At 40.0% G+C, this 12,674-nt stretch overlaps 1 protein-coding gene across 17 annotated transcripts in view; it reads left to right on the forward strand.

Annotated features, from left to right (window-relative positions):
• PCDH15 (protocadherin related 15) overlaps positions 1 to 12,674 on the forward strand; it is a 649,889-nt gene that overhangs the window by 518,114 nt on the left and 119,101 nt on the right. For all 17 annotated transcript variants that reach the window (XM_081861749.1, XM_081861756.1, XM_081861754.1 and 14 more), the window contains one exon: positions 12,435 to 12,551. In XM_081861749.1, the coding sequence (XP_081717875.1) occupies positions 12,435 to 12,551 (117 nt within the window). The remainder of the gene's footprint in view (positions 1 to 12,434; positions 12,552 to 12,674) is intronic.

Consider the following 12,674-nt stretch of genomic DNA (forward strand, 5'->3'; position numbering starts at 1 on the left):
TTATCTCAGCCAGAATATTAACCTAGTCCGATGCCAGAGTATTTTACATACTCTGTACAATAGGAACATTAAACTGTTCCACATGTGAATAGTACCAGACATACGTCTCTCTCTCTCTCTCTCTCTCTCTCTCTCTCTCACACACACACACACACACACACACACACACACACACACTGTTTTCAGACATTCAAAAGAAAGCGTAAGGGCTCAAATGGCGTATGGCCCCCCAATATCACTATCTGTTCTTTTTTGTACAGTGAGCAGAAAACTCTGCGGCAAGAATCTAACTGCTATCAGCTGAACACAGTTAAAATTGCCCCTTCAGTTGGGAACACTGATTGTATAGGATTCCTGAGTTCAGGAAGGATTCTGACCACATTCAATGGGCCTTGGTGGGGAACATACAGATCTGAAGTAGAGCCAGGGTATTAGAGGCAGGGCTTGTTTGAACAAGACACACACCTTATTTTTATGCTTCTTATTTTTCATCATTTAGCACAGATTACTCTTCCTTTCCCGTATGTTCTGTTCACTGATCATTACCTCCTTTCCCATCGTCATTTTGGGCCATTTAATGGTCTTCTGAGCAGTGAGCTTTTTTTCCTATATCTTCTGTTGTACATGAGACACTGTTGCTGTTGGTTAGGGTTATGTTGCTATTAATGAATTATATCCTATTAGGTATCCAACTCAGAGTAGACTCATTGAAATCAACGTGGCATGCCTATTGACTTCTCTGGTTGTACTCTGACATAGTTATATACAGTGCAAAAAAAAAAAAAAAACCTCTCTAGTATCTGAGCTGAGACAATTTGTATTTTCATTTGTGGGTTTTTTAATTCTCTCTCTTTAATTTTTTTTTATTTTGAGCATCATTTGAATGCATACTATTGCTCTCACATATTTTCATGCGACCTCTATTAATGTACATATTGGTGTGTGCAAAAACCTATCTCTCAGGACCAGTAAGTGACTGAATTGTCTTAAAAAGAGTCCTTAACAATACATATCTGGACGTACATATCTCAGCTTATTAAGCCAAGACATGCACTAGCTTTGTGCAAGCAAGTTCTGCCTTCATGCCACCCCTTCTTGGCGTGCCATGATCGAAAACTTCCTGGGTTAAATAACCATGGTTTCCTGTAATATCTGAACAAAGAAACTACGGGGCAAACCAGGAATACAAACTGCAGTACCTTGTAAACATAGTATTCTGGTTACATAGTAACAGAAAACTATGCTTAGTTAAGTACAATTGTGCTGCATGAGGAGCAATGAGAGAGTCCTAGTGGGGCAAGGTTTGTGCATACAAACAAAGCCAATTTTTTTATCAAATGAAAACATTGGCTGTTAGCACCTTAGAGACACTGTAGATAAAAACGTTTCCCCAAAAAAGATTAAAGTAAAATATTGCTTGCTATTAAACTAAAACATTGCTTGCTATTAAAAGTAATATATTGCTTGCTATTAGCAGTTGTATTTAGTGTTTGTGGTCATAATTTGTCTTTGTAGTTGTACTAAGACAACAGGATGTGGTTGTTGGGAAAAGTTATTATGTAGCTTTCTTTAGAAATTATTGTTCTGACATTTGTGTACATGCCAGACCACTCTTGTCTGATTTTTACTTTGTAACGTTGTACAAATGAACATGGAAAAAACAAGTCTCACTGCCACATGTACTATGGGATAAACAGCAAGGGGGAAACTATGTCAGAATGCTCACATCCTTGTGCATGTATGAATGGAAGGTGTTCAGAGAAGGGCAACCAGGATGATCAAGGGCCTGGAAACAAAGCCTTGTGAGCAACGGTTGAAGTAGCTGGGTATGTTTAGCCTAGATATGAGGAAACTAAGAGGAGGTATGATAACCATCTTCAAATATCTCAAGGGCTATTACATGGAAGATGAGCAAGCTTGTTTTCTCCTGGTCCAGAAGGTGTGACCCGAACCAATGGAATCCAGCTACAAGAAAGGAGTTTCTGACTAAATATCAGGAAGAACTGTTTGATGGACTTCCTCAGAAGGTGGGAGTCTTCTTCCTTGGAGGTTTTAAAGCAGAGGTTGACTGGCCACCTGTCATGTATGATTTAGTTGAGATTCCTGCATTGCTGGAGGATGAACTAGATGACTCTCAGGATCCCTTACAACTCTACAATTCTATGTTTCTATAAAAGTCATTTTCGGGCATCTTTGCAGTAGTCAGAGTCTTGACATCAACTCGAACTAGAATCTAGTGCATATAGCATGACTGAACAGCTGAAAGCCATGTGGAGATGTTGTCGTGTGATGAACCACATGTAAGTTCATCTCAATGCACCAACTCCCCAAGTCCCCCCTCCCCAAGTCACTACATATCTGGATTAGAAAAAGCTACCTTGTCTGGATGATGATCCACTACACATGGACTTCTCATCACATGGTGGCAAAAGCCATATAGATTGACTTAAAGTAGTGGTATGGCAGTTGTGACATGGACCCTAAACAATATTTGTCAAGGCATGGCTTGCTAAACTTGTGAGGGATATGGAAAATATTATCTGATTGCTTCAACATGAGCACAGATCCTCTACTACTTTGTGCCAGCTCCTGAGGTGCATGAGGCAACTTCCAGATCATTCTCTTAAAGGAATGCACTGGCACACTGGACAGTATGTGTAATAAGAAGCTTGAACAGATACCAGACTCCTGAACTTCACTTCGGTGTTTAATTGTCTGCCTGCCTTTTATTACCTCATATACTTCATTGTGAACATTATCCCTTAATTTAAATAATTAGCTTCTTTAGGCTTGCAGAACATTAAATATGAAAAAGAGGCTGTTGTGCCATGTTAACAACATTACTGCAATTAGTTTAAGGTCTGTTTAGTTTAAAGAGAAAGAATAAGAGAAAAGTGGCCATTTTTGACTGTCATAAGAAAAGTAGCCAAGACTTGCGAGGAGAATCCCAAAAAGTTTTCTTAAAGGACAAGGCAAAGTCATCCACCCTCACAATACTCAGTCACTAACTTGCTATAGGTTTTCTGATTGCACTTATTACGCAGTCCAATGTACCACTGCTATTTAGACCGGAAATACTGCATGAAAATCTTGGGGAAGGGCCATAACTCAGTGGTAGAGCACATACTCTGCGTGCAGAAGTTCAGTCCCCAGCATCTCTAGATGGAACTGGGAAAATCTGCTGTTTGAAACCCTGGAGAGCCAGGGCCATCTAGTCAATGCAAAGCTAGATGGACCAAAGGTCTGACATGACATAGCAGCTGCTTCAGTTCAGCCCAGCAGACACTGTGTTTTGGTGGCAGTGAAAGGGTTACTGGAAGTTTCAAAATCGGAGGGAGGGGACACACGCACCCCTTTCTGCACCTGAACAAATGTGAGAGTAGTTCCTCAGGCTGCAGGCATGCAGGGAAAGGGAATAGGTTTGAACTCAGGCCATTGCAAACAGTGGTGAGGGAGTGGAGAATGACAGTGAGTCAGACAGACTGATAATATGTAATGGAATTATTTGGTCATCTGGTCATCAGTCATTACTCCAACAAAAAATAGGGCTGAGGTTAAAAAATATATCATTTTCCCAATGACGCCATTTGAAGAAAATCTGGGTTTCTCCTAGCAGTAGCATTGTTACACTTCTCCTAGCAAATCTCGGCTCTCATTGCAGTGGTCACTTGGCACTGTATTAGTGAATCCTGCCATGCTGACTTGAATCACTTTGCAATCAGTTCTTTGGTTCACTGTAAACTCTTCACTGCTTCATCTCCTTTATTTCTGATACGATTCTGCTGTAGACTCAGTATTACCAATAATTGTTGCAGACAGTTCCACTGACAACAAAATTATAAGTGGTGTTAACTGAAATGACTTAGCAGCAGCATCAGTGGCCCATGTTGCAGGGCAGAGACACTCTCCAGACACTGGCTGCACTTTTTTGGCATGGGGAAGGGCAGGAAGGCAGCAAGGTTTGGCTTCCTACCCCAACACGCCAAAACTCTGCGCAGGTAAGTTGTAGTGACACCAGTGTTGAGACAGTGGCTCCATTACACAATGGCGTATCTATATTCTGATTATCTTCTGTGTGAAAAATAAATACTCCCTTGCTGTACTTTGTCCTGAAAATGTGTATCATTAGAAAAGTATGCAAGACCTGAATCTTTGAAGCTGAATGTGTGCACTGTTCTCCTTTTCTAGAATAAAAATTCAGCAATGTTTGATGCAGCAGAAGTAATGTTTAGAATCTGACTTGACCGATGTGGGCCGAGAAATGACTCATTTCTTTGTTTTTCCAATGCCAGCTCCAGGTGGGCATGGCTGAGGACACTGAAGACTGGCCCTTTGGAAGATCTGTGGAGTTTTGGATCCCACATATTCAAAACTGCTGACCCCGCCCCCTTCACTAAACACATCTTTTCAGCTACTAACAGCAATAGCTCCCTTCCTTCCAAGGCTCTGCTTCCTCCTTCCTAACTAACAGAAATGTCATTGGAAAAGTACTATTGCTGCAGGCTAACTCCCTCCAGGCATCTATAGTGTGGGGTCAAGATCACACTTTTATTTATTTAAGGAATATTTGTGAAACATTTGTTGCCGTTTTTCATGGCCCATTATACAATAAAGTGTATATATTCCGATTATCTCATACATATATATGTGCCTATATTTTGTATGAGAAGCTTGTCTTTTTAAGGACATCCAAGAGAACTGAATCATTTAAGCTGAAGGTATACGCTGTTCTCCTTTTGTATAATAAAAACTTAGTACTGCCACTAAAATATTCAATACACCAGATGTCATGTTTTGAATCTGAATTGACAGGGACAATGTTGGCTGAGAAATAACTCCCAAATATTTGAAATGATTTCCCCATTCAATTATTTAGTGATCTGAAACACATATATATTTCTTATATTCATTTGTAAAGAAGTTCAGGGAAGTTTTTAATCTGTGATATTTTAGTGTATTTTTGGTTTTTATGGAAGCCGCCCAGAGTGGCTGGGGAAACCCAGCCAGATGGGCGGGGTACAAATAATAAATTATCATTATTATTATTATTATTATTATTATTATTATTATTACTTTGGCTTTATCATAGTTGATTGCCAACCATTCTACCTTATAACCTAAACATTTATTCATAAGTGTTTTAAGTTTGGCCCAGGATTGTGAGAGTAATGCAACAGCATATGCATATAATGAAAGTGAGATTCACATACTTGACTGGCTAGATAAACTGACTTCTGGAACATGTAATTTGGGAGAGGGAATCATTCTAATATCAGTTAAACAAAGGAGGGTCAGCTAACATTCCTATGCCTTCCTGCACATGTCGGAGCAGGCAGCAAAAAAAGAGGATTACATCAAGCTCTTGGGTTTTATCAAACTGTGCAGGTTTGACTGAAGAAAATATGAGTACGTTCTAGAACAGACATAGGCAAACTCGGACCTCCAGATGTTTGGGTCTACAATTCCCATCAACCCTGACCACTGGTCCTGTTAGCTAGGGATCATGGGAGTCGTAGTCCCAAAACATCTGGAGAGCCGAGTTTGCCTATGCCTGTTCTAGAATCAAGTTCAGCTAATTGATACAAAATAGAAATGAAAACAAGTTATGTGTTCCAGTAATGTGTAACTAGAAAATAGATCTTAGTTACAAATAGATCTTAATTGTATTAGTTCATTTATCATTCAGTTCCCTCAATCATTCCTTTTATCACTGATATCAACAGGAGATCCACACAGTCTTCTTTTATCTGTAGGTTCCATGTTTTCCTTCCAAACAGCATGAACTTTGCAGGCATTTCGCTATCTCCCAGGGCATCAGACCTGTCAAAATGTAAGCAGTTTGGGCAAAGCCTCCTCATAGGCCATCCTGTAACTTTCAATTCAAAAACCAGCTGCAAATCTCCTGATTGTAACTTCTCTACGTGTAATCCTATTGGCATGTTTCCACCCACTACTTCAATCCAGCCTAATTTCAGACAGATTGAGGAAAGGGAAATGGCATACATAGCCTAAATGCTATCATACCTAAATTTTGTGATTGTGTATACCGGTACTTTCACTGCTTCCCTCCCTTTATTTCCCATGCCCCAGTAATCTTTCTTTGACATCTCTTGGCTTGTTATTTTCACTGCTCTTTCTCAACTGCTTCTCACAGTGACATTTCTGTGAACAGCACACAGCATCCTGGCCCGTGTTATCAATGCAAAACACTGCCTTCAGTGCAAAGCAGTTAAAACAAGTTTTATTCATTCACATGTTTCTCCGTATGTGCTTTAGAAATGATTAACCAAATGGCAGTTCATTTCTTTATTTTTTCATTCATTTCTAAAACAAATGCAAACTAGAAATGTGAGCATAACAGGTGAAATGGGCTATGTTTTCATAATCTGGTTGATTTACAGGTTGAATTGTACATCATAATCTAATTTATCTTCATCTTGTATAACAGAACTTTAGCTTTCAGTGAGCCTCTTATTTGTCATTATTGGCTAGTGATTTTGTTATCTCTTCTAATTGCTTGCAGCCCCTCCAAGCACTATTTCCCTGCAGACCTCACTAAAATGAATGGAGGAAGCAAGAGACCAGGCTAAGCAGGCAGTAAAAAGTTGGCCAGTTTTCAGTACACTCGCATTCTTTCTCCATGTCTCTAGAATGCATGTCCCAGTGTGTCCTTCACTGACCTTGTGTTTGTTTGTTTACTATATTTGTTTCCTCTTTTGCAAAGTCAGTGTCAACTTCTTAGACTCTTAAATATAATAGAGCTGATTTGTCAGTTCACATCTTGATGGAAGGGTGTTGGCAGATCTTGCCAGAGCCAAGATGACAGGGATGGCTTCCGGAAATCTTGTCTATCAGTCTTTATTTTTACCGTGGCATAATTCCAAGGCTAGCAAGACAGAGTTCATAATGTGCAGTCAGAATTCATGGACGTTCCTCCTACATGGCAATCTTCACATATACTTAAGTATGAAAAGCATGCATTTTGTCTTCTGCTTTCGGGCTGTATCTACTGCAATATGAAACAACATTTGGATTTTAATCAACAGAAACAATATGCAGATCACTATTAATATTTTGCATGGCAAAATATTTTGTACTATGAACTAGCATCAGTCTGTTTAAATGATAGGGAAGTAGTAACCCCCTGAGAATGTTTACAACAGGTATATCTCTAGGGTTCTTCTGTGGGTAGTCATCCTAGTCAACGAAAGAGATAACTGAAAGCAATTATATTTAGGTAAAGATAAAGGTAAACAGACCCCTGACCATTAGGTGCAGTCGCAGATGACTCTGGAGTTGCGGCGCTCATCTCACTTTATTGACCGAGGGAGCCGGCGTACAGCTTCCGGGTCATGTGGCCAGCATGACAAAGCCACTTCTGGCGAACCAGAGCAATGGATGGAAACACCATTTACCTTCCTGCCAGAGCGGTACCTATTTATCTACTTGCACTTTGATGTGCTTTCGAACTGCTAGGTTGGCAGGAGCAGGGACCGAGCAACGGGAGCTCACCCCCTCGCGGGGATTCGAACCGCCGACCTTCTGATCGACAAGCCCAGAGATTCAGAGATAACTGAAAGAGATTATATTTACCTTAGGATAATACAGTGGCAAAACATGTGAAGAGAGGTTCCTACTGTAGCTCTCACTGACAACTCAAAAGATTGCAATATCTGATGCCTGGCAAAGATGTGCAACTTTTATTCCACAGAATTGTGGGTGATAAGTGACAACTGAAGTGTAAGTTGTGGGAAACCTGAGAGAAGTCCAAATAGATATGAGGTAGTATCTACTTCAGTGTCTCTTCCATCAGGCTGATAATGTCAAAGGACACTTGCTACCACCATTTTGCCTGTGCAGTTTCAGTAAGCAGAAGTTATGAGGGGCTTATCACATCTCAATTCTCAATGCAAAATCCTACAATATTGTTTCCCATGCTGTTTAACATACATATAATTCCCCCTAGTGAAATAATCCAGGGATTTGTGATGTGGTATAAGTCTCTGCTGTCTTCATAACTCTAAATCCTAATACAAATAATTAATTGAAACAAAACCCTTCTTGTTTAGGATACAGCATCAAACTGAATGTCATTTCCCTTTTTTCTACATTTTTGTCACATTTATAATAATGATATGTTGTATGGATGAGTAACACATAAACACAGTATTATTAAATATCTAAGATGAAATAATAAGGGAAATGGCAATCAGCTAAAATACGTAGTTAACACTCAAATGAAATTATTTCTGTCAGTGTTCTTGTAAGTCGAGTTGTTGTTTGAATCTGTTTGTTTTGGGGGGCAATGGAAGAGTGTGCTTTCAGGGGTAAAGTCAAACTGTTGGAGAGTTACAGCATCCGCTGTGGCTGTAGAGACCCATAAGGGAGAGACATGTTTTGTTGCAGCAGGACACATGAAGGCATCCAGTTGTGCTGATGCAGATGTACCATGGTGTTTCTTCTTTCTGTGTTCCTTCCTGCGGTCATTTCTCCTCTGGTAACTGCTGTGGATACACAACCTGACAGTCTCCAGGCACTACAGTCTGCAAGGGATTCCCACATGGTGAGGTTGATTTGGCCAGCCTTCATGTCACGTTTCCAGACATCTTTGTAACACAGAGTTGGTCTGCCAATGGGCCAGGTGCCTGAAGCCAGCTCCCCATAGAGCAAGTCCTTGGGGATCATACCAGCTTCCATTCTGTGGACATGACCAAGCCAATAGACATCACTGAGACAGGAGTGTGAACATGTTGGAAATGTGGGCTTGAGAGAGCACTTCTTTGTTTGAGACACAAACAAGTCCTACCACCTCATACCCAAAAACTTCCTGATGCGGCGCATATCGAAGGCATTGAGGTGTTGCTCCTAGTGAGTGTAAGTTGCCCACAATTCACTACCATAAAGCAGAGAGCTCAACGCACAAGCCTGGAAGAACTTCAGCTTGGTATTGGTCATTAGCATCACATTCTCCCATACCCTTTTGGAGAAGTAAATCTTTGCTATAGCTACATTACCAATGCAGCTCAGTGTCAATGGAGAGGTTGCTGGTTATAGTGGAGCCCAAGCAGACAAAATCATCTACTGCCTCAAGCATGTGGCCACCAATGCTGTTTCATGGAGCGCTGGTGATGTCCTCACCCAGAATGTTGGTCTTTGTCAGGCTGAAGGTGAGGCTGAACTACCTGCAGGCTTGGGCAAAACATCTGATGAATCTCTACAGAGTGTGCTGTCAAGGCCGTGTCACCTGCAAATGGCATCTCTCGCATAAGGACCCACCACACTTTTGTCTTGGTGTGGAGACACGCCAGGTTGAAGGCAAATGAGATAAAAAAGGCCCCAATTCCTAGCAATGGCAGATATTCTCCAACCGTAATGCATTCTTGTCCATGCAGTTGTGCATGAGTAACTTTACTTGAGGACATAAAAGCTGTATGACCAAATCTCCCTGCTACTTTTAAAATGTCTTAATTCTTTACAATGTATTTATATTGATTGATTCATCTGACATATTGATTCATCTGACATATGCAGGCTAGAGAGAATTTTTTTCTTCTCTTTTTCCTTTTGTGGGATAACAAAGCCTTCCTTTAAAAAAAAAAAATTGCAGGCTGGACACTCACAACTTTTCATTCATGGAAAATAGCTGCTCTTTTAAAACTATCATTTTACCTAATTTTGATTGTTCACGTATACTTTCAAAGGAAGTGTGCCCTTTCCCTCTAGCTAAATTACTATCATATCCAACTTGTCCACTCCCTTAATAGATTTCTCCAAATATTATTTCAGTAACTTTTTTTTACAAACAGTGAACTTTACAAGGGATTAAGAACAAAGCTTGTATATCAGCAAAATCATGGGGCAGAGTTCTCCTTGAACTTCACTACATAAAGCTAAAGGTTTAGAGATGAATTTTTGAATGTCTGTTGAAGAACATTCTATGTTGCTAATTGTGCAACTTTCACCTCACCAAATATTCATGTGTTGACTGACTCAGTAGAAAAAATGTTTTTTTAGGTCAAAAACTTCTTGTCTTTCAGCATTTTAGCTAGGGCTGCCATAAGTCCTGATTTTCCTGGAACCAGCCTTTGAAAATTGCATCCTGGATAATTTTTCAGAAATCAGCAACGGGGGTTAAATCATGTCAAAAATGCCTTTAAAAATGATTGTAGCTTTACTAAAAAAAAATCTCAAAAACTTTAGTTCCCCTACAAAGAAAACGTCAACAACTGTGTCCCGATTTTCACTTTTGCAGATATGGCGACCCTAATTTTAGGCAACTTTGCATTCATACTTTTATTTGCTCCTGATTTGTTTACCTTAGAAATATAAATAAGGCCTTCCAGTCATTTCCCATAGAAGAGGATGTTCTGAAACATTCTTATCAGAGGATGTTCTACATCATTTCTCTTTTTGGCATATCTATTTATAGTTGCTGATTTCCTAACACAAAGGACATAAGGACATGCAGAAGATGAACACAAATGTTTAGGCGTTCTGAATTTGTCATCTATTATCGGGAAACAGTACAGACACAATAAAGGGACATAGCAATATCTGACAGGGCTGAATATGATGTTTGCTTGAAATAATCCCTTGTTTTACATGTTCTTGAACAAATAGGAAAAAAACCCACATTTTTGGGGGGCGCGCGATCAGTGTACTGAAAAATATTGGGACTGTATTTCATACATTACGGTTAAGCAAGTATTTCCTACACAGATTATATCCATAAAGAGAAATGTTTGGTATGAAATAACTGCAATTTAAGCAATAGCCTACACACTATCTCCATCTTTTATCTTCAGTTCCTCCAACTTCTTGGGCTATTCAGATTGCACCTTTGTAGTGTAGAGGTAGGGTTCCCAAATTGTGGTCCATGGGTACTTCATTTAGGTGGCCTACAACATGACTATAAAAAGACAATTGAAAAATAATTCAGCAACTAGCACAGTATATTACAATTGCTACAAAAGGCAGAAAACTTGTTAGGTGGTCCACCAAGACCCTCATGTGGTCTGTCAGGGGTAGGGGAAATCTGGAGCCACTGGTGTAGAGGCCATCATGTGGATAAGCATATGAACCTTACTTGATCTGCAGAATATGTTTGTCAGCTGGAAAAAGCTTTTCTCCAGGCAACATCCAAACAGGCATGTGGTCTTTCCTTCATTTAGCATGTTGAACCTGACAAAAAAAAATATTCTCCCCCATCTACTTAATTTTCTAAGCTTGACCAGATTCAAACTTCGCCAATGATAAGTGGGAGAAAGTGGGTGATAGGCAAAACAAAAAGGGGGAAAAATGCATGGAGCTCTATCTGCTCCCTCCAAACAAACATGAACTAGAAATGCAGACACAGAGCGAGCGCGCGCACACACACACACAGAGAGAGAGAGAGAGAGAGAGAGAGAGAGAGAGAGAGAGAGAGCGCGCTTGGTGGCATTGGTGATTACTTGGACTGGTTGTTGCATTGATAGCTTTTCTTGTGCTGGATGAGCAGCACATCCAACCACAATAGCTCTATTCACATGCTGAGTGAATACATGGGGATCACACTCAGGAGTAGCTATACCTTCAGGGTTTATGTGAAAGGGCCCTGCCACACACATAGACGCACTATAACCAACCAAGAACTCTGGCCAATACGGGTTACAAATCCAGTGCAAGCAGATTCCCTTAAACTGGGTTGGTTGTTTTTTTCCTGGTTGATTGCTGCCTCTTCCTGCATGCATGGGAGAGTGGTAACGTTAGTTTCAACATGTGAGTGGAACCTACAAAAACTGGCACCATGGGAGCATGGTTAAAGTCCCCCCATAGGATACATAGGTCATGCATTAATGATGATCCTGAAAGTTAAGGTACCATATTTCGTATCAGAGTTTGTTATTGCCAGTGTATTTGATTGATCACAGTTTCTACAAAACCCTGGATTTGATCCAATTTATTTTGCATCACGTTTTGTTAAAAAGAAAAAGAGTCCCCCTCTCAAACCTGTTGGGTCACTCCAAACCTCTGAAACTAATTTCATAAGAGATCACAAGATGAAAGCAACCTATCAGTAGTTATTTTAAAAATAAAAAAGTGATATGCTTATTTCTCAAGATGCTACTCTAGAGTTTGCATTTTCACAGCCTACAATAATTTGCTCAGTCCCTGGAAATCTCATTTATTGAAATGACAATTGTTCTGATGAAGCAGATCTACTCAATGTCAATTCTTTACACATTTACATTGCATGGAAAATTTTGCATCCTCCTCTTGAGTACCAGTCTTGTGCGCAGATAAGTAACACAATTGAGGAGCCAGAAGACCTGACAGTAGTAAATGAATTGGATAAAGAGAAGAGGCTGAGCAGAGCCTAGTTTGAAAGAACTATTGTGAATGTGTCCATAATTTCATTTCAGCTTCAGCAGTAAATTCTTAATTATGTTTTGCAGGATATGAACGATTACTCCCCAGTATTTAGCAAACCTCTGTACAGGGGCATGGTTGCTCCTGATGCAATCAAGGGCACGGTTATAACAACAGTTGAAGCTGAGGATCTGGACCCTCCGGTAAGGAAAACAATTTTTTTTTCTTAATACCCTGCACCCAGGAGAGATTTCTTTAAAAGCCGCATAAGTGCCCTTAATCCTCTGAACAACATAAGTGATTACTATGATTTATTTTTATTTATT

The sequence above is a fragment of the Podarcis erhardii genome (genome assembly GCF_964252035.2).
Source record: "Podarcis erhardii genome assembly, chromosome: 5".
NCBI classification, from domain to species: domain Eukaryota; kingdom Metazoa; phylum Chordata; class Lepidosauria; order Squamata; family Lacertidae; genus Podarcis; species Podarcis erhardii.